General features: G+C 36.4%; 1 protein-coding gene across 1 annotated transcript in view; it reads left to right on the top strand.

The window, feature by feature from the left end:
* The window catches only part of B3GLCT (beta 3-glucosyltransferase), a 63,893-nt gene extending 43,635 nt beyond the window's left edge, over positions 1-20,258 (top strand). The window contains exons 9-15 of the mRNA XM_070943862.1: positions 47-178; positions 4,786-4,855; positions 6,939-7,052; positions 7,763-7,862; positions 14,932-15,051; positions 15,880-16,024; positions 19,905-20,258. Coding sequence (XP_070799963.1) covers positions 47-178; positions 4,786-4,855; positions 6,939-7,052; positions 7,763-7,862; positions 14,932-15,051; positions 15,880-16,024; positions 19,905-20,066 — 843 coding nt within the window. The 3' untranslated portion in view covers positions 20,067-20,258. The remainder of the gene's footprint in view (positions 1-46; positions 179-4,785; positions 4,856-6,938; positions 7,053-7,762; positions 7,863-14,931; positions 15,052-15,879; positions 16,025-19,904) is intronic.
* Positions 20,259-25,627: the final 5,369 nt, after the last annotated feature.

The raw sequence follows: 25,627 nt of genomic DNA, 5'->3' as shown, positions 1-25,627 counted from the left end.
TATAGATAATGCATATCTACATAAATATGTGATTACATTTTGAAAGATTGCATTATATATCTGGGAGAAAGGGAATGGACCACAACTCACACCGGTGCCTGAATTCTGTACAGAAGACTTCAACTCTCCTAATGGTGTTACCTGTGCCACTACATTCACGAATTTCTTCCCACAATGTGTAAGTACTTCCTGATTGCTTCTCCTGATAGAGAATATAGAGAAAGTATTCTATTCTATCCCATATGTATCTTGTTAGAACTTTCCAAATGGGGAAGTTTGCAGGCATAAACAATTTGATAAAATTGAAGGAAAAAGAAATGAAGAAAAAGTTTATACTGAATTTTGTCACTGGTTAGATGCAAATAAAGGACTTTTTAATCTTCTGCTGTAAAAGTAAAGGAATCTTACTTTTATAGACAGTAAAAGGGACATTTCCATAGACTTCCGCACTTCGGGATGAATCTGTTTTTAGCATGCAACTTGCAACTTCTATCCACGCAGCAATTGTGGCTTAACAAAATAGGTAATGTTACCACTTCCTTTTGCTCATGCCTGAAGCTAGTAAAGTGGATGCTTTTCATTGCCTTTTCAGCATATACCTCTCTATCTATCTCTGTCTTTGTCTTTCTCTCTCCCTCTCTCTCAATTATTTGCTTCGGTACAAAGAAAATGCCTGATAACAAAGGTAACTTTTCAGAAAACATAATTAAAATTGGAGTGGGAAACATTACCAATCTGTTTTTTATAGTCAGTTTCATCATCATTTCTTGATTTCCCTTGTAATTGTGCAAGGAAATCTATCTGATTTATTTTCCAAATCCATTCCAAAGTTGACATTTGCTTTTAAGGGGAGTCATTTTCTCAAATAGGCTAGAAAACTGCAGAATTTGTTTTCTTAGATTCTCGGTACTTTTCTTCCCATATACAAATAGATTGGGTTTTTTTCCCTCAAGACATTTGAAAGGTCTCCTTGATTCACTATATCTAAATGCCATTTCATGCAAAGAAGGAGAAAAATCTGCACTGTTTGTTAATACTGTGACTGCAAATTTGTCTTCTGTATTAAGAAGAACTCTGGTATGTCTTTTATAATCCTAGCATTTTGAGTTAAATAAATAAAGCAAACTTAGAGCCAGATCCTATTTGTGCTTACCTACAATGTCATCTACTCCTGTTTTGCATGGAGAAAGAAGAAAAGGGACATTGCAGAGTAGAAACTGGTTCTTCAAGTTGAAATTGAAAAAGGGAGGGGGGGGCAGTTCCAAGATGTCACCCATCTCAGAGGTTTGTTTGTTGGTGTATTCAGGTCAGTTTTTTATTCCTGGTATTTGCCTGGTCTAGTCCTTGCAGTTTTCTTGCAAGGGTTTTCTCTTCTACCCAAGGCTGAGAGAGTGACCCTCACAAGGTCACCCAGCTGGCTTTCTACCGAATGTGGGACTAGAATTCACCATTTCTGGGTTTCTAGCCTGATATTTTAACCACTACATCAAATTGACTAGCCTTGGATTTAACATCTCCAACACCACATTTTTTGTTCGCAAATTCAGAAAAGAGTGGTTTTTGCTGATTTTACCTAGATTGTTGGGGGCAACATGCTGACTCTGTAAACCGCCTAGAGAGGGCTGTAAAGCACTATTAAGCGGTATATAAGTACAAGTGCTATTGCTATTTTAAAAGGGGAAAACATAGGATTGGGAAACAACAGGCAGGCAATACATTTTCTTTAACCCTCATCCATAATCTGTTTGTCGTGATTTGCTACATAGGGCTAATATTACTGGGATTTGCAATATGGCAATAGGAATGCTGTCATATAGCTGAAAGAATTATAAAATCATTTATGTAAAACATTTAGAATGTTCAAAGCTGGTATTATAGTAATCATCAGTGAGCTTAGATATTTTTCTTTTTCTTTCAATATGTTTTTCAATTGCTTCTGACTCTTGGTGATTCAGTGATCATCGCTGTACAGGACTAAGGGTCAGTAACTGCTTCTTTGTGTTCTTGTAAGATCATATTTATGTCATGTAACCTCCTTATTGTCAGTTGGCTTCTTTTCCAGTGCTTTTGATTTGTCCAAACAGTAGAATCTTTTCCGATGACTCTTGCTGTTGCATTATGTGTCCAAAAATATTTAACGGTTAGGCGCATTATTAATGCTTGCTTTTAGCAGCCTGGTTTCACTTCATCTAATTCTGAGTGATTTGTTCTTATTCCAGTCCAAATTATTGCAATTTTCTCCAGCGCCACAACTCGAAGGAATCATTTTCTTTGTTAAGACTTTCCAGCAGCCATCTAGAATAACTAATAGCAACAACTTTGACAACATGTAACTTGGATGTCAGTGGCAAGTGTTTGCATTTTGGTATGTCGTATAGGCTTGTGATAGTCTTTCACCAAATAATAGTTACCTCCTGTATCAGACCCCAGAATTTCTGACATAATTTCAGTTCTTGTTAATATTGAGCAGCAGTCAGATAGGCGCTTCCCCTTTCTTCATCTTCAACAAGAGATTCCTTAAGTTAGCCTGCTTCTACTATCATAATATATCATGAACATACCTGAAGTAACTATTGCTCCAAACAATTTTACAGTAATTCCAAATATTACTTCTTCTATTCCTGCATTTCTCATGATATATTCTGCATATAAATTAAAGAAAGTGACAATAGATCATTCCCGATGCACTTCGTGCCAAAGTTGAATCACTTAGTTCCTCCATATTCCCTTCTCTTATTTTTTGTTATCATACAAATTCTTCAAAAGGCAGATGAGATGTTTTTAAGAGATACCCACAACTTATGTGTGGCCTACATAGTCAAAACAAAATTAGACATTTTTAGAATTTCCTTGCCTTTTCCATTATGCTAGTAAAATGATCCCAAGGGCTCCTGACCCTTCTAAACCCAGCTGGTACATCAGGCAGTTCTCTTTCTGTAGGTTGTTGAAGTTGGATTGAGAAATTCTGGGCACTGTTTTATTTGTGTGTGAGATAACTGCAATGATTGGGTAGTCTGAGCTTTCTTCACTTATTTTGCAAACTTCTTAACTTTCATATGAGTTTTTACAACAAAGCCATACAGGTAGTCTTTGCTTATTGACCGTTCTTTCAGCAATCATTCAAAGTTACAACTATGCTGAAAAAATAACTTTACAGATCATTTACAATCTTTTCAGCATCTCTCAGTCAGTAACCACCTTTACTGTCCGTAGCGTTATCTTGTGTTTGACCTCTGTTTTTTTTCTCTCCCCCCCCCCCCCTTTTGCGGGGCAAATTTACTGAAGAGAAAGGGATTGCAAGAAAATAAGCTGTTTGCTCTTCTACGCATTTGAGAGCAATGTGATTGCGTTGACAGCAAGAAAGGGTCAGGCAAAGGAGAGGCTGCCTACAGAAATTGCTTGCTGTTTTTTAACCCATCTCCTCTCACATAGAGGAGAGATTAGAGAGGAATCGACTTCAAGAAACTACTGTAAACTGTATGCATAGCATGAATTTGGTTCCAGCCCCAGGCTACAATACAATCACATGACTTTTGGTGTGTATAAGACAAGCAGGCATTCCAAAGGGGAATGGAGGGAATGATTAGGATGCAAACCAAAGCCAAACCTGTGAAACTGGCTAGTCTTGTCTCTTTCCATCCAGAAATCACAGTCACAATCACATGATTTCCTCCTTAGTAACCGCTTTGCTTAGCAGCAGAGTCACAGATCCCAATTAGGGTTGTTAAATGAGGACTAACTGTATTCCTTTGAAAATAATGTGTTAGCTTTTTGATATTGAAAGTCCATTCATTTTCTTAACTTTAATATTAAAAATTAAGGAAAATATGATTGTTCAGTTAATACACATTTATTCTACTCTACTTCCAATTTGGTTTTCTGATTTTATCTTAGCAATATTTTCTGCAACTACTGGTTTATTTATTTATTTATTTGAGGTGTTTCTCCATTCATGGTTTTGGGTTTTTCCCCCCAAGTTAGTTTCTAACTTTTCTACATTTACAGTTTTACCAATGTCTGATACCCAGAGAGAGGGGAGGGGGGGGAGAGGGGGAGGGAGGGAGAGAGAGAGAGAGAGAGAGAGAGAGAGAGAGAGAGAGAGAGAGAGAGAGAGAGAGTTGATACACTTATCTGCTATTATTTCTGATATGTTGCATGAAGAAAAAAAAACCATTTGACCGAATGCTTGTAAAAACTGGATTTCCATCTACCAGGAAGCTACCAGGAATCCTTATAAAAAACATTTGCTGCTTAGATCCAAAGAATCCTGAAATTAACCATTTATAGCCATAAAATATAGCTCTTATTGAAAATACGTTTGTGTATGTTTGTATTTATATATGTTTATAAATATTTGACTTGATTACAGGAAAAAGGAAAAAAAAAAAGTCCTAGCAGAATCCTAAGAAAATGTGATCTAGTCAAAATTAGTGAGATATGACCTGCTTAACTCCCTCACATTAAAATCAATGGGATTCAACCAACCTTATCTTAGTATAGTATTCATTGACTGCGGTAATTAGACTATACCTTTTTCTTATTTATCACTAATCATGGCTGCAATCTGACTTTCTAGTATAGTTTAAATGGCAAATGCTGCCAGGAAACATTTGATTATTTAAATTGTTTACATTTTCAGATATAGAATGTATTTTAAATATTTTGTGGAGAATGGAATTGTGTTCTTCGATAGTTTTTTTTTCTTAAAAATGAATTCATAATTATCAGTCTAAATTGAAAAATATATAAATTGAAAAATATATGGAGATGGTATTTTATTTTTAGGGTGATCCTGTGAAGAAAACGGATATCTTTATTGCTGTAAAAACATGCAGGAAATTCCATGGAGACAGAAGTAAGTTCTGGAATTAAGAGTATATTTACATTTTTTTTTCTGAAGCTGTTTTTATTAATTTATATAACATGTTGAAAAGTATAGCTAGCCTTTTTGTTTAGCATATTCTCTTTTTGAATTTTTCACATATAATAAAAATCACTTGTGAGAAAATTAGTCGGAAAAGTGGTAAGGAAGGAAATTGAAATTTGCATTGAAGGTGCAAATTCACAGTTTTCAAAACAAAACATCTTATGCCTTTAGCTTGTCAAGAAAAGATGGGATATAAATCTAACAAATCAATGGAATATTTATTTATTAAATATGTACATATGAGATTTATTTTATTTGTTTATTAAATTTATTCCCATCCATCTTGCTATTACGTGACTCTGGGCAGTGATCTATTGGAGAGTTGTTGTTGTTTTTTTTCTTAGATGCTTTGGATACATAAGACTGAGAATCTAGTATATTCCTAAAAACGAAAGCCATGAATTGACCTACATTTCACTCAAATAATTATGTGATTCTTATTGACATCCTAATGAAAGCCAATAGCAGCCTATCTCTAATGTTGGGTGATACGAGAAATTATTAACCAGTGATGCTCTATTTTAGTTGAAATATATTTTAATGTATATATGGAAGTGAATAAAACCTTTGCATAAAATCCCAAAAGTGCTTTTCAAAAGGCAACTGGATTTTCTTGGTTTTTTCCTTGAAAATGTTTTACTTCTTATTCAAGAAGCTTCTTTACTTCAGAACTGAAGAAGCTTCTTGAATGAGAAGTGAAATGTTTTCAAGGAAAAAACAAATGAAGTCCAGTTGCTTTTTAAAAAGCACCTTTGGGACAACCATGATATGAGTGATTGAGAATCTCCATAGACACCATTGCATACAGTATTGTGTTTTATAAACATATACATATTATCTAAATGTTAAATATTTACAGTAATTTTAACCAGAGTTTTGTTGAAAGTGAAGATTTTGGCCCACATGAAGCATCGCTTTTTTCTCTTCTAATCACAGCTCTTTGAAGCGTGAAGAGTTTTCCTTTCATCATAACTGTCCTCTTATTTTTTGCATCTCTTCTATGTCAGGCAGTGACTAGTTTAGTAGGCTGTATTGTAAATTAATCTGATGTCCTTGTTTGAAGGAAATTGCCTTCAGCATTTTTTCCTTCAAATCACAACAAAGATGTATTGAGCCTATTGTCTCTGTAAACTGTTCTATCAGTGTGATATACACAGATGATAAATGAGTTTCAGACATTACTTTTATTCTTTGATAGTCTTTTTAGGATGATGAGAGAATTTATTTTCTCAGTACCCAACTATTTCACTCATCACTTGTTTTAATTATAGCAAAGTCTGCTGCTTTTTAAACCCCTTACCTCTTTCTGAAGAAATCCAACCACAGTTTTACGCTCTTTGCATACCTCACAACCTTTCTCTTTTCCTTCATGTATTCTCACGCCTGCTTTACTTCCATCACACGCAGCAACCAAACCTCAGCTCCATATTCATGCAAACTATTCCATAATTTGGTTCTATTCATTGTGTCATATGCTTTCTCTAGATCAACACACAATGAATTTTTAAAAATAATTTTTGAAAAGCAAAAATGCGGCATTCACTTCCCTGCCCTGACATAAGAGCTTGTTGAATTTTCCAGTTCATGAGCGACTACATCCATGTTTTGATATTTCTACAGCCACCAGCATTTTCATAGTGTTTATGTCTTCCTTTTCATCCTTTTTTTCCCCTTTGATGCGAACATTTAAAGCATTAATTTCACACTGTCCTGTGCAAACAAGGATTTCTAATCTCAGGATTACTTTGCAAGTCAATATATTGTGGCTGCTATATCCCACCAACTAGGATAGCGGCTTCAAATTCATGTCATTTCAGTGCTGCATAAGAACTATTTCATTAGCCCAAATACTGCAAACACATAAGCTGTCTATGACTAGGACACCATCTAAAAGGATATACTAAATTGAACTTGGTGTGAAGACGTGGCAATGTATTCTAAATGAGTATTATTATTTCCAAATGGTCATTTTGCTTCTCCTGCCTGTGTCTTCATTTTTTTTTAAATTCAGTACCTATTGTGAAACAAACCTGGGAAGGAGAAGCCACTTTTATTGAATACTACAGTGATTATGCAGAAAGTTCAATACCTACTGTTGACATAGGAGTACCAAATACCGAAAGAGGTGGGTTTTAATATGATATTTCTTCCATGAGTTGTAGCAAGTATTCCACGTGAATGTTTGTAACAATGAAATGCTTATTGCTAATATGGCTTCAAGTTGCAGCCTGAAAAGTGATACTTAAGTGATACCTGCAAACGGTGGCCTCAGTTCCTCTACCTTCTGTCATGTGGGATTGGGCTGAGCAGGAATGGTCAAATATTGGAGCAGAGCCCTCCCCTAGACTAGATGTTTGTCTTAATTACAGCAAGGAAAGGCAATCATATTGAAGCTTCCACATTACTTTTCATTTATTTTTCTGTCTCTGAGGGCTATAGTAGGCATGGACATGAGATTTAAATGTTCAGCCCATTTTTGAGAGTTTGGACGCTGGGCTTGGTTGTTTAAAAAGAAAAGAGCTTTACTCTAATTGTATCAAACAAACAAAAACACTGTCCCAAGTTAGCATTTTTATGGTTGAATGTTAGCAGAATGATCTGTGCTGCAGAGTAGATGGCCAAGGATTACCCTCTTTTTCAATTGCTATATTAAGGGCAGCCAGCCAAGCAGATTGTGTTTCCAGTTCCTAGTTTTGTTTAGATGTTCTAATTAATTGTTACTAAGCTGATCGATCCATACTGTAACAGGACATACCTTATTTGGATATATATCCAAAGTTTTACTCAATATCTACTTCCCAGTTTCCTTTTTTTTTTTCTTTTGTTACTTTCTAGGTCACTGTGGAAAGACTTTTGCCATTTTGGAAAGATTTTTAAATCATAGTCCTGCTAAAATGCCTTGGTTAGTCATTGTGGATGATGATACCTTGATAAGGTAAAAATTTCTGAATCAAATTAAATTGAATTATACTAATGTCTGTTATTGTTATTGTTATTGTTATTTGCAGGATTGCAGACTCCAGATGAAATGTGAAACATGACAATTCATGTTGCAATGAAATTTTGGGGGGATCAGACAACAAATCCAAGCAGAACAAATTAAAAGCATCTCCCAAATGATAAATTTATTACTGGACATTTGTGGCATAAAATTGAATTAGTGTCTAAAAAGATGACAATTTTGAAATATTGCTCTAGCATTGGGATTTCTGAGGATATATGGGGGGAAATGTACAAATAATAAGATGGCATTGGTTGCCCAAACCAAGAAACTCACTCAAATACTGCAGAGTGGAGGATTATGATGTTCAAGACAACAATATTTCTCTTCTGTCTTGGTCATGCAGTAAGCACTCAGCATGTCTGAGCCCATCACTGGAATTGGGGATCTGGCAACTGCTGTTCTTCACTGAATAACTATTTCTTTCTGTATGCAGTTTAATCTCCTTGCCACATCATGCTCTGTTTCCATGGAGCGGGGGGAGATTGACATAATTGATGATCGACTATGGCTCATCTTTGGATCACACAGGCTGACAAGCATGAATGTTTACTTGTCACCTAAGGGCTTCAGGAGATTTTTAAGAGGTTGTACAACGATTTATCTGAAATGGTACAGTTTCCTGCCTGAATGGGGGGTTGGACTAGAACAGTGGTCACCACCAGTGGTCCATGAGAAAAATTTGGTGGTCCGCAGAAAAATTATTTGCATTTTTATATTGCATTAAATACTATTTATCTTTTTAAAAAAATCATATTAGTGGTCCACGGGATTTAAAATTATGAATTTAGTGGTCCCTGAGGTCCCAAAGATTGGTGACTCCTGGACTAGAAGACCTCCAAGGTCCCTTCCATTTCTTTTATTCTGTTATCATGAGGTATGTTACCAGGTTCTGACATTCTCAAAGTTCAGTTTCCAGGACTCTTTTTGGGCAGGGGGGAGGGGAGGGGATGGATTGATCCTGGTACACATATCACTTGGCTTAAGAAATTTATTGCAAAAACACTATTTTCCATTAGCCTAACAGGAAAACATGTTTTAATATCATATTTTATTTTTCACTAGCAAGGAATACGATTTTCAAGAGAACTAAATCTTTATAAAGGGACGATGCATGACAAATTTTACTAAAAATGATGAAGGCGCTTTCAAGCCATGTTCCTTTAAAATCTGACCATTACTATTTGTGCACAGAATGCAATGAAGTCTTTTATGCTAGGAGACCATATGATGGGGAGAAAGCATGCCAGATTTCAAACAGATGGGTTAAGGGAGATTATGCAGAGGAAGAAGTGTTCATAAGGAATGATGGTGTTTATTTCTGGATACAGTAGAGGTGATTTATAGTTTTGACAGTATAGCTCGCTGGTCTTTATCTTAAAATAACTAAGTTTTTAGGAGAGGTCAAGTAGCTCCCAAAGCATTTTCACACAACCATGTAGAAAAAAAGACTGGATGACACTAAAAGGCTACAAATGATAGAGCTCTTTTCAATCCCAAAGATTTTTCCAGCTTCCACAGTTCTGTGATTGCAGCAACCAAAGGTGGCCATTGTGATTTAATCACCCACTTACAGTATCTTCCCTCCATCACCTACACTGTCATTATGTCTTATCTAAGTAATAGAAACATCTTGTCCTTTTGGCATACCCGCTCATCAGCTTTTCTAAAGTATCAGCAGTCTGGTGAAACTAATCAAGACTATTCATGTAAGGCCAGAACAGATGTCTATTCAGATCTATTTACTGTTGTCTGGGTAACAAAAGGAACTCCTGTTCCAAATTACCCTATTCCAACTTGTCATCTGAGCTTTGACCAAATCTAATGTACAACCCTAGTAAGTATGCGAGTATGTTTGGAAGTTGGGTTCAAAAGTTTTGCAAGCAGATTTTTACAAAAGCAGATTTTTAAAACAATTTTATCCTTCATGCCCCCAAGCCTTTCCAAATATTTGGAGGTTTTCCTGAACTTTGGTATTGGAGCCTGATGGGCAAAGTCAATGACTTCTATATTTTTTATTCCAATTGTTTTTTCCATGTATGAATGCTACTTATTTTGATTCTGGCAAACTGCCTTGAAAAACATAAGCAAGTACCAGGTTTGTAGTTTCCTCAGAAGTCCTGATTGTGAGATTCTTGGGACTCTCTGAGCTTGGTTGTTTCCTTGCAGATATTTCATTACCAAATTAGGTAATATCATCAGTACAACCTCAGAGAACCAAGGACTCCACAGTTCAGTTCAGAACTACAAATACTCAATTCCATTGGTAATGTCCTGATTTTAGTATTAAAAATTAAAATCATGGAACATGAGGAATTTAAAACATGGCACGTATGATTTAAAATTACATTTTCCAATTAATACAATAGGAAAAAAATAATCTCTCTTTCCTGTGTTCTTGCATGCTTAATGAATGGAAGGAAATCTAGCATGTTTAAAACCCCATTATATTTGTTAAATTGAAGATTCAGTGCTTCATCCAATAATTTTATCTTATACAAAAAATAAGCATGACTTAAAAACGAGAAATTTACCAGAAGGTATGCCTAATTTTCTGTGAAATTCTACAGTGGCTGTAGGTGTAAAATGTAATTCATTTCCAGTACTAAGAATTATTTTTACATAGTCTACACAATATTATTTATTTTTTATTTACTTATTTTATATGTGTGTGTGTGTATGTATGTATATATATGTGTGTGTGTGAGAGAGAGAGCATTATACACACACACACACACACACACACCCCTCCCATCTCACTATCTAAAGCAAATATGGAAATGCCAGCATCACTGTAGTACATTTTAAAAATTAATGTTCACAATGTTTAAAGAAAAAGAATCTTCACGTAATGTGATTATATTCTTTTTGAATAGCTACATTTGGAAAAGTAGCAATAAGGAGCAATTCTTGCATTGGGAACATAGGAAAGATTGTACATATAGTATTTTTGGCAACAAAAGAGGTCATATGATGTGAAAAGATCTCACTTTCAGATTTTTTGGGGGATGGGGGAAACTAGTGATGAGAGTGGCATGCTTCTCAATCTTTTCCAGCATCCAGGTCTTGAAGCAATAGTCTAATATTTACTGATGTGTAAACGAATTAACTGATGCCAAACAGATAGGACATTAGAAGAAATCCATTTAGGCATGCTTTTTTTGGTATTTGGAATATACAGCTTTTGCTGATCTATGATAGCTTATATTTCATGTTCCATATTGGCAACAGAATCACTGGAAAGTTAATCACACAGCCACCACTTCTGCAGAAGTAATTAAAATGTCACCGTTTGATGCCAAATATCCTTATGTACATCACACTTGAATATAAATGTAATTATATCATATAAATTCACCCAAACCTCTTTTCTGCATAATTTAAAAGCTAGTCTATATTACTAGAGCAGAGCGATTAAATTAAAAGTAAAACTATACCCACTTGTTATTTATCTTGGTACATATATTATACCTATTAAAAAATGCAATATAGTGTATATTCCAAAAATTAATATCCCACCAACTTCCAAAGACTCCTAAAAATTATCATCATAAATAATAATTCAAACCAATAATTAAACATTTCAGATTTGACATCAAATGCTAAAATTAAAGAGCAATGTTAAAAATGACCTTTATGCAACAAGATATTCAGCCCACAAATACCATAGGGAACAGCAGTGCATTTGCCACTTTCCAAAGCACAAGCAATATGAATTTTTGGCAACAGCCAAAAATTAAAAAGGTCTGCTTCTGTGTCTGTGGAGCTTCTCAGTCATCCAGGTCATAGTTACCTCAAAGGTGCTTTTTCAAAAAGCAAATGGGCTGGGGGTTTTTTCCTTGAGGAAGAAGAAAAAGTTTCGCTTCTCATCCAAGAAGTGTCATCAATTCTGATGTAGGGGTGTGTGTGGAAGGATAGTACTGACAATTGAGCCTGGATAGTGGGAGGATGGAAGGATAGGTTCTGACCGGAGGGGGGGGGGTGGAGGATGGAAAGATTATATTCCTGTGCAGTCATCTGGACCTTAGCACTCTCTCTGAAAGCCCATGAGGCCACTTGGGGGGTTTATCTTTGCCCTCAGGGTCACCTGAATCAGAGTGCAATTGATTGTGGAATCTTCCTGGAACTGATGCAAGAGCTGTATTATAGACTGGAGATAGGTGGTGTCTTATCCCTCCCCCTCTGTTGAGAGAGGGCTGCTCAATGTTAAAATAAATGGCCTCTTATACCCCTCCTTCTTAAAGGGACGCGATGTCTCAGCGGCTAAGATGCTGAGCTTGTTGATTGAAAGGTCAGCAGTTTAGCAGTTCGAATCCGTAGTGCTGCGTAACAGGGTGAGCTCCCATTACTTGTCCCAGCTTCTGCCAACCTAACAGTTCGAAAGCACGTAAAAAATGCAAGTAGAAAAATAGGGACCACCATTGGTGGGAAGGTAACAGTGTTCCGTATGCCTTTGATGTTTAGTCATGCCAGCCACATGACCATGGAGACATCTTCGGACAGCGCTGGCTCTTTGGCTTTGAAACAGAGATGAGCACCGCCCCCTAGAGTCAGGAATGACTAGCACATATGAGCGAGGGGAAACTTCACCTTTACCTTACCCCAGGGGTGAAATGCTCCCGGCTCGGACCGACTCGGCTGATCTGGTAGCGATGATGGCCGGTAGTTCGGAGAACTGGTAGCGATGGCAGTTCGAGGCTTCACCCACCCGCCCAGAAGTCTTGCACTGGCTGCGCAAGCGCACACCGTTTAATTCATTCATTCATCAGTGGCAGGTTGGGTGTGTGCTTGCGCAGCTGGTGCGTGGAACAGGGCGACGATGGAGGTGGCACATTCAAGAAGGAGAGTGGCTCCGGTAACTTTCTGGCTCTTGCCTTCCCTGGCAGCCAGGCGCAGGAAAAAGGTAAAGACATGCTGCATGGCGAAGGGAGAGGGGGTAGTGGTTCCAGGGCAAGGCTGGTGTCGGGGAATGGTGCATTCCCTGGCCCAGTTGAGGCAGGTGGCGAGCAGGCAGTGGCTCCCGGACCTTGGGGAATGGCACGTCCCTGGGCCCCAGACCCCAACCCCAAACCAAGGCGAAGGGTGAGTGGGCGGCAGCTCCGGGGCAAGTTCGGAGTTGGGGAATGGTGCATTGCCTGAACTGGTCGAAGCGGGCAGTGTCTCCAGGGCCCTGGGGAATGGCACATCCCTGGGCCCTGGCCCCCGACCCAAAGTGAAGAGAGAGCGGGTGGCGAGCGGGCGGCAGAATAGAAATTAAAAAAGTTTTCCTACCGGGTTCTGTGGGCGTGGCTTAGTGGGGGGGGTCTTGTGACTGAGTGGGCGTGGCTGTGAATGACATTGAGTTGGCCACGCCCACTCAGTCACAGGACACACACCCCACCAAGCCACACCCACAAAACCGGTAGGGAAAAATTTTAGATTTCACCCCTGCCTTACCCCTCCTTCAAACCAGTGATCCTCTTTATCCAACATGTGGACTTTGTTGTCTTGAAAAGAGTGGCCTTTGTCTTTCAAATGCAGATGGACCACTGAATCTTGTCCTGCAAGGTTTGATCTCCTATGTTGTGCCATGCCCTTGTGAAGTGGTTCTGTATCTGCTTTTGTGTTTTTCCCCATCCAAGCTCAGGCATTTGTAGCTTCCCTATCCAAGTAGGTGAAACAGGATAGGCAGATTCCTTTTCAAAGGAGACAATCCCATAAAAAATCTGGTACTAAACAATATACAACTTTATTTTATTTATTTATTAATCAAATTTATATAGATACCCACTTCGCCAAAGGTGATTCTGGATAGTGCACAGCAATAAATAAAACAATATAAAGCATAAAAATCTTTTTTAAAAAATCACAGTAATAAAAAATAAAGATTCTAACCATGGGAGAAACAGGATAAAAATGACCCCCATTATAAGTTAATATCAGCACCTTGAAACTTGAATTGGAAATAAAACTACTGAAATGTTCCTAAAATGTCAATTTGGTTCATGGCATTTTATAGCAACTATAGTGTCCAGGTTGTTTTCATAGACAGTCCTGGGTACTCATCACAATAGGGAGATAATAAAACTAGGAGTAACTGTCGCTAAAGCCTTCTGCTCTAAAAAGTGCTGCATTTGGCAAACCAGCCAAAACTGGCCAGTGACTCCAACCGTTGCTCCAGAAGAATTATATGTTCAGGAGGAACCTGGAGTCCATGGGCCTGCCTCTCAGGAGGAGAACGACCACATCCAGAAGTGAATGATAGCTGCCAGCAAAACCAAAGATTATTGAGAAGTTCCATACGGGAAGCTCCCTAATTTTCTGAGTATAATAGCTTGTGGATATGGGCGATCAGTGCTGAAAAACCTTTATTCTGTAATTAGATAACCAAGATTTGGATATAGTCCTCTACATCCTATTTCACAGTCCTCTGTGAAAGGGGCAAATGTTGAAATGTGTATCCTACATTTACAATGGAAATACTGCAATTCAGGTATCGCACCAGGTGGACAGACCACACAAGGGCTATGATAATGAAATCATCGAAACAGATCTTTATTACAATCACAGATGAGCACATATCATCAACATCATTATGATTTGCTGCAGACATCAACCCTGAATTTTTGTCATTTTTACCAGTGGGGGTGTAATTGTAGAAATAAGTTAAATGATTCAGCCTGATACAAGAGTTTTATAAAAATAACTTTTGCTTTAGAATATTAAAATTAGGAGGGAACAAGGTTATAGGCCTTTATATGGAAGAAAAGACCCAAAGAGTATGACAGAAAAGCTTATTCTTTTTATAGTAATATTTGATGATTATATAGATTTTTTTAGAAGCAAAGAGGGTTTTTTTTTAAAGTAACTACTGAAAATTTTAAATATTCAAAAGACATTCTCTTAAATATTCCGTTTCAGCTACGTACATGTGCTTGCTTAAGCTGATAGCTTCAGGGTTTGGGATTTTTTAAAAGTAATTAAATATATTAGATGATATTTCACTATGTGGTTTTTGTTCTAGCATCTCTAGGCTCCAGAAATTACTCAGTTGCTATGACTCAAGTGAGCCAGTGGTTCTCGGGGAACGCTATGGCTATGGTTTAGGATCAGGAGGCTATAGTTACATTACTGGTGGAGGAGGGTAAGTCATTTAAATTATTCAAAGGAGTAAAGATACATAAGAGCAATAACTTAAGTTTTCAGTTGCTTTCATGACGGATAGATTTCTTCTCATACCAGGCTCTGCCATTATGAATGAGATTTTTGTAGTCCTACTGTCACAGAATTTTTACAAGAATATGAAATATAAAAATGTCCTAACTTTGTAAATAGCAATATGGTAATTTACAGTAGCATTTCAATAGACAAATAAGCATAGCAAAAAGAAATTCAAAGCTGTGAGTACAGTTTGAGATCATTTCTGATTTATTAAAGCTGTATATTTGAAGGGCCTCTTCCCTGAAAGACTAGAAGATTGTAGCTGTAGAATATCTTCTGTGAAAGGCATGTGGGAGTGAGGCTATTACATGATTTTTCTAAAATATCCATGGCTTAGTCCAAATAAGAAAGTTGACAGGCTTTTAAAAATACTGGCTTAATGTCAATAACCCACAGATAATAAAACAAGAGTTATTGGCTTCTCTTTTTAACCTTGTTGTATTGTGAAAGGTTTTTTTTTTCCTCAGTTGAGTTGTATTTGGAAGTGGTATATGACTGAGCATCTAATTTGTCAATAATCCTAAAACAGATTCTGCTATCAATAACAACTAATGATATCCATTAGGTTATGTTGACTAGAGACATGGAAGAACATAGGGCATTATGATTTCATTAGGAGACCCAGAGCAGTAATAATCTGTTTGCAATGACTGCTAAGAACTCATAATTGCTGTTAGTAGATAAAACTTTTTACTCAATAATAATGCTTATCTTCTTGATTATTAATTTCTTTTTGGATTTGCCTTAAAAGGATGGTCTTCAATAGAGAAGCAATCCAAAAACTGTTTGCTAGTAAGTGCAGGTGCTACAGCAATGATGCCCCTGATGATATGGTAATTGGAATGTGTTTCAGTGGTTTAGGAATTCCAGTTACACACAGCCCTCTCTTCCATCAGGTGAGTGTCATTATATGTCACTAAGTATCTCATGGTTAATATTAGTTCAATTTCCTTAAAACCTAATTAAAATGATACAACAGCTGGGAAATATATTACAAAACCATTCCTGCTTTTTCTTAGAATCTTTACTACTTAGACCTGAGAACAGGGATGCAAGGGCATTTCAAAACTATAAGTAGAAGGCTGTAACTTTGGCAATGAAATACAGAACACACATTATTAATAGGATAGTAAAAGATTTTTTTTTTGGTCTGCTCAAATTAAACCCTTCCAGAATAATAAAGTGGAAACAGGTGAACATACAATGAATATCCCGATGCTTCAAATCATACTTATTTTCATAAATATTATCAATATTTATCAATATCTGGCCTTGATACAAATTCCAACTAGAGCATCTTCTCACAACACAGCTGTCAAAATATTACAAGACGTGTTTAGATCATTTTTAAAAAAAAATTCAGGAGAGATTAAATATTTCATTGTAGTTTTAACCACAGATTTTGTGGTTTTCAATTTCCACATATAACTACACAATATTCTTCCCTAAGTTGTGTTTTATCATTGTTCAAACAAATGTAATTTCCAAAATATACAGTAGTGGCCAAAATTGTGGAAGCCTTTTTGGAAAAGTGTATTTTCTAAAACTAGCTAATAACACCACTTTTTTTGGAGTAGTACCATAAAATTATATATCAATAGAAAGATAATTTAATCAAGAATGTAATGCAGTAACTTTTATGAAGGATTTGCTATTAGAATAGCAGTTACAGTATAAAGAAGAAAAGTGAAACACAGAATGAGATATACAAAAATTATCACCATAGAAAAAATGATATATACCAAAATTACCACCATAGAAAAAATGAGATATAAAAAAATTATCATGTCAGTTAATACTTAGTTGGGTAGCCTTTAGCATGAATTACGGCCTTACAACGTCTTCCCATGGAGTGGACCAAGTCTTTTAGTTCTGCAGCTGTTATAATGTGAAACCAGGTTTGAATGATTGCTTCTATTAACTGGGTTTTATTGCTGGGTCGCTTCTGACTAACAAGTTTCTTTAGTTAGCTCCATAGATTTTCAATTGGATTAAGGTCTGGACTATTCCAAGGCCATTCCAGCAGTGAAATATGATTATCTTGAAACTCAAAAAAAAGTGGTGTTATTAGCCATCAAACCTCAAAAATACATTTTTCCCGAAAGGTTTCCACAATTTTGGCCACTACTGTAATGCCTTAACTTTTTAACATATGCTGATTATCACCAAATTTATTTAGAACCCTTTTGTAATGGTAACGTGAAAGCAATAGAAAATGCTGACAAAGGGGGATTATATGAAAAATGGACTCCTAAAGTTTCAGTGAAACATGAATATCATTTAAAAACTCATGTAATTAGTATAACTTCTGAAAAATGTTGAAACATGAAGAAATGATCATATGATTATATTGATATCAGACGTATTTAGTGGCTGGGGCAACTTTTTCTGTTTCAAATAAACAATTATTTATTTAAAATATTTATATTCTGCTTTTTTCATAAGTATGCAAACTACATTAAATAATAAATTAACAATTTATACATATTATTAGCATTCTCATATCAACAATTAGCAGCCATTTCATGTTTAGACTATAGAGTTGGTTTCTAATAGGAAATGGTCCAATGCTATTTCACTTTATCCTTCTAGAAGATATAGACTCTGGGGAATCTACTTAAATACTCTTAATTTTTGATAAGTATATAATTAATGTCCTGGGATGATCTTGTTACTGTAACTGTTGGCTGAACAATTCAGATTATGAAATTGTTACCTCTTAAGCTTTTATTTCAATCTGTCTTCTCATTATGTGGCAAGTAAAACAACTTATTATGCCAAAATGCTTAACTGCAGATGAAGAAATGCTTTGGTGCTATCCAAAGTCATCCAGTTTTTCATCTATTCAGCCTTCTGGTACAATATGGCCTCAAGGAAGCATAAATCCTCACAGTAATTTTAACATTCTGCAGAGTCATAAGGCAAAATGTATGAATCTTAATATGAAAGCAGAATAAAAATTGATTAAATAATAAATTAAAATATAAAACAAATTAGGTAGAGGAAATTCTATAATTCCAGATCACAACTATCCATTTTGCATATTGATGTTTGATTAGCAGCAACTTTTCAGGGATGCTGTATTTGACTCATGAAAAAAGAAGTTCCTGGAGATGCCACACACTGAATTGCAAAATAATTTTATTATAAAATAAATATGAAAGTTTAAGGACAGAGCATAAATAACATTTGCTATGTTGAAAATTAAGTCAGATTTTAATCATTTTTACAGTGCAAGCACAATTCTTAAAGTATAGCCCATTCATTTATTTATTATTCTTATTTCTTGGGATTTAGTTTAACATTTAAATTTCAAATGGAGAAAGCAAAACAGATGAGGAAGCAAAATGTATATTCAAGTTACCTTCATATACAAGTAGCTGATCAAAATTGATACATTCTTGTATTCTTTAAAAATTCTCTTTATTGTGGAAGCAAAAGGCAACTCAATATATTTACTGTGTTTCTCCAAAAAGAAGTCCAGATCTTATTTCTTTTGAGCCTTGAAAAAACGGCTAGGTCTTCTTTTTGGAGGGTTCTAATTATTGACTCACGTCGTGGCGGTGGCACCAACAGCCATGCCCAGGAGGAGTCCGCTGCTGGCCCACTTCTTCTGTGGCCACTTGCCACAACTCCAGATCGATCCAGAGTTCTGTTATCGGCTGCAGATGCCTTCCAGCAGACATCTAAAGGCGAAATGGAGGCCAGGCGATGCGTGCAGGCGGTGGCAAGCAGCCGCAGAAGAAGCAGCCGCAGAAGAAGGCAAGGCAAGTGTCAGGGTGTGTGATGCCTGGTAAGTAGGGCAGCTCCACCACCCCCATCCCCACCCTAGCTTAATTTTTTACCTGTGTGCCTCACCCCACTCCCTCACCCTGGGGTGGGCAGGGTCTTAATTAGGGCTAATTTTGAGGGTGGGGCTTAATATGATCGCATGCACTCAAAAACATGATAGGGCTTCTTTTCAAGGTGGGTCGCCTTTTTGGAGAAATACAGTATTTATTTATATATACAATATATGGTATAAAGTACAATGTATCTTATGGTCTATCCAGTACCACAGTTCTCATGGCAGACAGATTGTAGAATTTGGAGGAAAAAACAGTGTTTTATATCCTTTTATATCATCTAAGCATGAAGGTAATATTATTCTTAAGTGCATAATTTAAATCCATACTTTAATAAGGAGGACTAATAAAATGCTCATTTTTTTAATTTATATTGCTTCAAAGGCCAGAAGCTTTGCTTTTCCCTTCATTTCACTATCCTACTTTCTCAGGCCTAACTACCTTTCTCTTAAATAACACAATATTTTTAACTTACTGGAAAAAATACGCTTAGCTTTTCTATTTTCTTTCAGAATGTTGTTGACAGTAGAACAATTTGTTTTATCCATTATTGGTTATCAGATAATGGGATTTAGTAATGCTTCTCCTAAAAAGAAAAAATACAGCTTTGTTTACCATATACACAGCGGTTACATTAGCTATTTGCAGCCATTCAAATTGTATATGCAAAGTTTCATTGGAATAATAATAGCCCTGTCTCACTGCCATATTAGATTCATCTTGTCACAAAGACCTACATTTGTAAAGGTCAGGGTGAACAGATTTTCTACAAAGACACCGTACATTCCTACTGTGCTTATCATGTCATCCACTTCACAGGGCTGTATCTGTATCTGATTTAAGAATACATTATCTTTGCTTCTTTTTTTTTATAATTGAAGAAATTATTTTATAAGTATGCAACTCATTCTCTCTTTTACTTCAATTCTAGGCTCGCCCAATGGATTACCCGAAGGACTTCCTATCCCATCAAGTTCCAATATCATTTCATAAACACTGGAATGTTGATCCAGTAAAGATTTATTTCACATGGTTGGCTCCAAAAGTACAAGATTTGGAATATGGAAGCAAACATGTCAGAGAGGATTTATAATCTGTGAAAGTATTTAAATATTGTTATGGTCTTAATATTTAGAATGTAGATAAAATTTTATTGCTCTATTTATAATTATTTGTTGCCCATATTGTACAAGACAATATGGACACAATCCAGTACCACTTTTTGGCACAGTATGCTGCTTTCTTCCTTTTGGACCACTATAATTTGTATCCCATAATTAGAACCACTGTTTAGGGATATAGTGTCTGCACAAGGCATTTAACCTCTCCACTGCCACATTGTGCATTACTTTGTGTAGGTACTAATGAAGGATAGGTTGGAAATAAGTTTATATTAAATCTTGTGAGTGTACACCGCACAGGATCCACAGTTATTACTAGACCATGCTCTGAATATTGCTGCTGTAAATCAAATGAATGCAAACTTTTATTTGTGCATTTATTCCTTCTTTTTATTGGCCCTAAAGTTTTAAAATTAATGCTTTTGTCCTAGAATTTTGTAATCATTACCACCTTTAAGATGCTTTTGCCAGTTCATCAACAAGTTTTTCTTTGTTCTCTCCAATTCTTTTGCTTCCCAAAGAAAAGAATACATTTTGAAGGAAAGAAAATACAATAGCTCTTCCACATACATATTTTATCTCATGTAATCATTTTGCAATTATTTAAAATCGGCACAGCAGAATAGGATAAAATGTTTGCCCAGAATCAGAGTAAAAAGTATTGCCTTCATTTTGTTTCTTCATCTAGCAAGGTTTAAGTGCCGTGTGACAATAACACGGCATTCCGTTTCCCATAAGAACTTTAATTGCTTGGAATCAATTCAAGAAGCAGCAGTTACTGGCAAGGATTGCACATGCTTCAAAAATGGTTAGGAAGAAATGTTTCACCTTCATAGCAGCTCAGCATTTTTTATTTTTTGATACTCATTAAAACAGCCCCTTTTTTCAAGCTTCTGTGCAAGTCTGCGTCTGCTTTAAGAGCCTTTGTGTTGTGCTTGCCCAAACATCCAAAGCACTTCTGTTGAATCATTTTTTAAATGCACACAGCTCTACTGATTCTTCATTTTTCCCCTCTTCTAACAGCATTGAAATACTAATGGAACAAATAAACTGAATGCAGTGAATCAAAAAGTAAATTAGGATCATTAGATGAAACATCTAATCTACCATCATCTCAGACTCCCTTTCGTCTTAAAAAACATACAAGCAAAATTTATTGTAGCCTTAATTTAAAAAATTGTATTTGGTACACTATCCTATCCTAACTTTTCTAATACTGTAAAATTTCTTCCATCAAAGGCAGTTAAAGATATAAATCAATCTTTGCTATATTGTAACCAGAAAAATTCTTAAAGCGGTATTGTAGTTTTGTGGGTTTTTTTAATAGCACAAAGCATTGTGGTCCAAAGCACTGTCATTCTTAGACCATTGGCCAATTTGGAAAATTAATTATTTAATCAAAATCAATAAAGCAGTATACACTTACTATGAATGCAGCTTGGATTTTTTTTAAGTGTACTCAGTGGTCTGACTCAAGATGACTTGAATTGAAGTGTTTGAATTAAATGAGTCACTGTTTTCTATAGTTTCTGTATTTCCTTCTCTCAGTGCCTTAAACAATGGATACATCTGCTGATTCAGATCTACTATGCTTTTTGTACTGAATGGGATGGATTATTATTTATGTTTACCGTGTGAAATAAAACAAAATGGTTTAAAATAGAATAACATATCGTACTGTTACTTTTTGTCAACAGAGCAGGAGCTGAGAATTCAAGAAGACCCCCAAATTGCTAGGAAGAGTGCTACCCCATTTATAACTGAAGATCAAAAGTCAACAAATCTAGGGGACCTAAAATCAATAGCTACTCAGTCTTCTCAGGAATAAGCTGAAGTCCATTCTTCCCCAGACTCACACAATCTCCAGGGAAAGAATAATGAAACAAGCACTTGGTCTGACATGGAGCAGAACTATACAACACCATTGGGAAGATGCTCCTAACACTCACATGATGAATGAGTGACCAAGCAAGCTGAATAAGTAAGAAGAAAAATATGCTTTCCTGTAATCTAAAATCATATGCCACGCCCTTCACTACCCTTCATTTTTGGCATGTTTTTTTTATGGTTTCTTCCCCTCCTCCTCTCAATTACTGACACTGGAACATCTGTTCCTTCCAATGTCTTGCTGCCAAAAAAAAAAAAAAAAGACTTTAACTCACAATCTCCATGGATCTCCGTACACAGAACAGGGTGAGAGATCATCAATGTCTGTAGAGATTCTCAATTATCCAGGTCATAGTTGTCCTAAAGGTGATTTTCCAAAAGGCAACTGGACTTTCTGAAGAAGCTTCTTGGATGAAAAGTTAGAACTGAAGAAGCTTCTTCGATGGGAAATAGAACTTTTTCAAGGAAAAACCAAGAAAGTCCAGTTGACTTTTGAATAAGCACCTTTGGGACTCTTGACTCAACCGTAGCAAGACAGAGTGGCTGTGGATAGGATATTTGTATCTCCAGAGACAAAGTTCTTTCATCTTTGATTCTGAATGGGGTTGCACTACCCCCAAACACCCAGCGTACAATATGAGGGTCCTCCTGAAAGAGCAGGTGGCAGCCATTGCTAGGAGATCCTTTGCGCACCTTTGACTGGTGTGCCAATTGTGCCATTCTTGGTCTGGGAAGTGGTGCTCAAAGTAATCCATGTCTTTGTAGCTGCTCCTTTCGATTACTGCAACATGCTTTACATGAGGCTGTTCCTGAAGTGCAAATAGCAGGACAAGCCCATATCAAGATTAAGAATCTGCTCACCATTTACAACACAATGAACTGGACAATCAACCACAATGAACTTGACTATTTTTAAAACATTCTCTATGGTACCCACTAAGCAAGAAAAAGAACCTTTTGAATGGTTTGATTTTAAGGTCATAAAAATATACTTAACTACTATTTAAGAACTTCACAATTAAAGAGTTCTTGCAAATAACATCAATCTTAGCAATGCTTTTTAATTGTGTGTATGTACATAGATACACATACATACACACAACCAAACTATGAACATAGAATCCTCCAAAATACATTCCGATATCAACAGTAAATTGGGAGTTTTAGATGATGTTAAAGCATCTCAAAATTTGAGAACTTTAATATGTGTAGATTTCAACTCCTAGAATTCTCTAGCCTGGGAAAACATGATTGTGAAATCAAGAAGATTTCAGTGAATACTGCCATTTAAATTTTTTTGACTATCTAAATTTCTCTTTTTGTAACTTAGTTTAAAGCATGTTTGACAATACTGTTCTACAGTAATAATTAACATAATGATAATTTTCAAGACTGCCAGACAAAGACTATTATACTATGGTTGTGTCATGTGAGCTGACTCACTCAAAAAATCAATCATGCTGAGAGTGATCAGTGGAAAAAGAAGTCCTAATATTCTTTGGCTGGACGTTATAAAGGATGACATCGGGATGAGCATAGCATAGAGAATCTGAAGGAGGTGGTGCAAGACAGAGGGGCATGGAGAATGTTGGTCCCTAGAATGGCCAAGAATTGGACATGACTGGCTGACAACAACAATGACAATGATAATGTTCAAATTCAAATTAGGATTATTCCAAGGCATACATTTCTTACATTATTATTCTTAGACATTATGCTTTCATACTAACTTCTTCCAATGTGTCTGCAACCTCCTATTTGGATTGATGCAATATGCTGTACATGGAACTGCCCTTGAAAAGCATTCAGAAGCTGAAATGCAGACCACAACAGCATGGGCAGTTTTCACCATCTGTCGCTATGACCAAATAACACTTTTGCTCCATGAACTACACAGATTCCCCAGGGGCAGGTGCTGGTGCTGGTTTTCACCTGTAAAACTCTGTACATAGCACAGGACCAGGCTACTAGCAGGACTGCTTTTCTTCCACTCTTCCCCTTGCCCCACAGATCTACTACAGCAGGCAAGCTCCAGGTTCCCTTTTGTAAGGTAAGGCCACACTTGGAAAACTGCATCCAGTTTTGGTCGTCACAATGTTAAAAAATATTGAGACTCTAGAAACTAGAGTGCAAAGAGCAACGAAGTTGATTAGGGGACTGAAGGCTAAAACGTATAAAGAATCATTGCTGGAGCTGAGTATGTCTAGTCTGATGAAAAGAAGGACTAGGAGTGACATGATAGCAGTGTTCCAATATCTCAGGGGCTGCCACAAGGAAGATGGAGTCAAGCTATTCTCCAAAGCACCCGTGGGCAGGACAAGAAGCAATGGGTGGAAACTAATCGAGAGAAGCAACCTACTGTAGAACTAAGAAGAAATTTCCTGACAGAACAATTAACCAGTGGAACAACTTGCTTTCAGAAGCTGTGAATTCTCCAACACTGGAAGTTTTAAAGAAGAAATTGGATAACCATTTGTCTGAAATGGTATAGGGTTTCCTGCCTAAGCAGGGGGTTGGACTAGAAGATCTCCAAGGTCCCTTCCAACTTTGTTATTCTGTTCTGTTCTATTTTGTAAACAGTTTTATTTTGTTGGGCCTAGAAGTTGTGTCCTCTATAACAGCCCCTCCCTTATGGAACAACATCTCGTAGAGAGGTCCTGACCCTGTTAGCCGTTCGTAAGGTTCTGAAAACGTAGCTGTTTCCCCTGGCATTTGAGCCAGAGTCTCTGCTGTTGATTTCATTGTATGATTTTACAGTTGGAAAGAATTGATCGCAAGACATCATGGAGTATTTTTTAAAGTATTGGAATTTTAATCTACAGAAAATGCGCTATAATGCGCATTATAATGCGCTATAAGATCTCAATAAACTCACTTTTTTAAAAAAATGAATGAAAGGGCTCCCAATTCCCCCTCCCAAAATCTGGGAGGAAATCAGAAAATAAGTGGCATGAAATTGTGCATGCACCCTCTAAATGCAGTTCTGCTCCAAACAAATACTCATGTCAACAGGCAGTTGCCCATCCTAGCATGATCCCAACCAATTTTATCATGAATTTTCTTGAACGATGGAATATTTTTCCGTTTGGGGTTTCAAAAATGAAAGGATCTTTGCAAAGGTTCCGCAATGTAACACATTGTTGTTTGGGATTTATGCTTTTGGCTCTGTCAAGCATTAAGGCTTGGATTGCAAATGGAAATCAACTTTTGAGATGCAAGCTAACGCTTGCTGCAAATCACTTGATTTCTCAGCCAGCAGCAGGGCATTGTCTGCATATAAAAGTACGTATAGATTCATGTCCCCAGCCAACATACCTTTTCCCTCCAAGCATTCCTGTTACATTTATCTGTAAATAAGATTAGACAATCGAAGAGGCACTATACAACTTGTCCCTGCATAGTATTAAACAATTTGCTAAGCACATAATTTATTCTCATGAACGTTTTACTTCTGTCATATACTGTTCTTATTACATTCAGCAACTAACCGCGACATTCTATTCATAGAAAGCATTTCTTAATTCAAACTATTCATTTTCTCATGTTTAATCAGTGAACATATGATAAAACATCTTTTGTATATTCGTACATTTCTTAATGACTTGGTGGAGAATAAAAATATGATCTCCACATACATTACTTGATA

This window comes from Pituophis catenifer, unplaced genomic scaffold, assembly GCF_029215685.1.
Source record: "Pituophis catenifer annectens isolate HBS135680 unplaced genomic scaffold, rPitCat1.0.hap2 SCAF_4, whole genome shotgun sequence".
Classification (NCBI taxonomy): Eukaryota; Metazoa; Chordata; class Lepidosauria; order Squamata; family Colubridae; genus Pituophis; species Pituophis catenifer.
The sequence above is the reverse complement of the archived record's forward strand: the minus strand, read 5'-3'. Positions and strand labels throughout refer to the sequence as shown.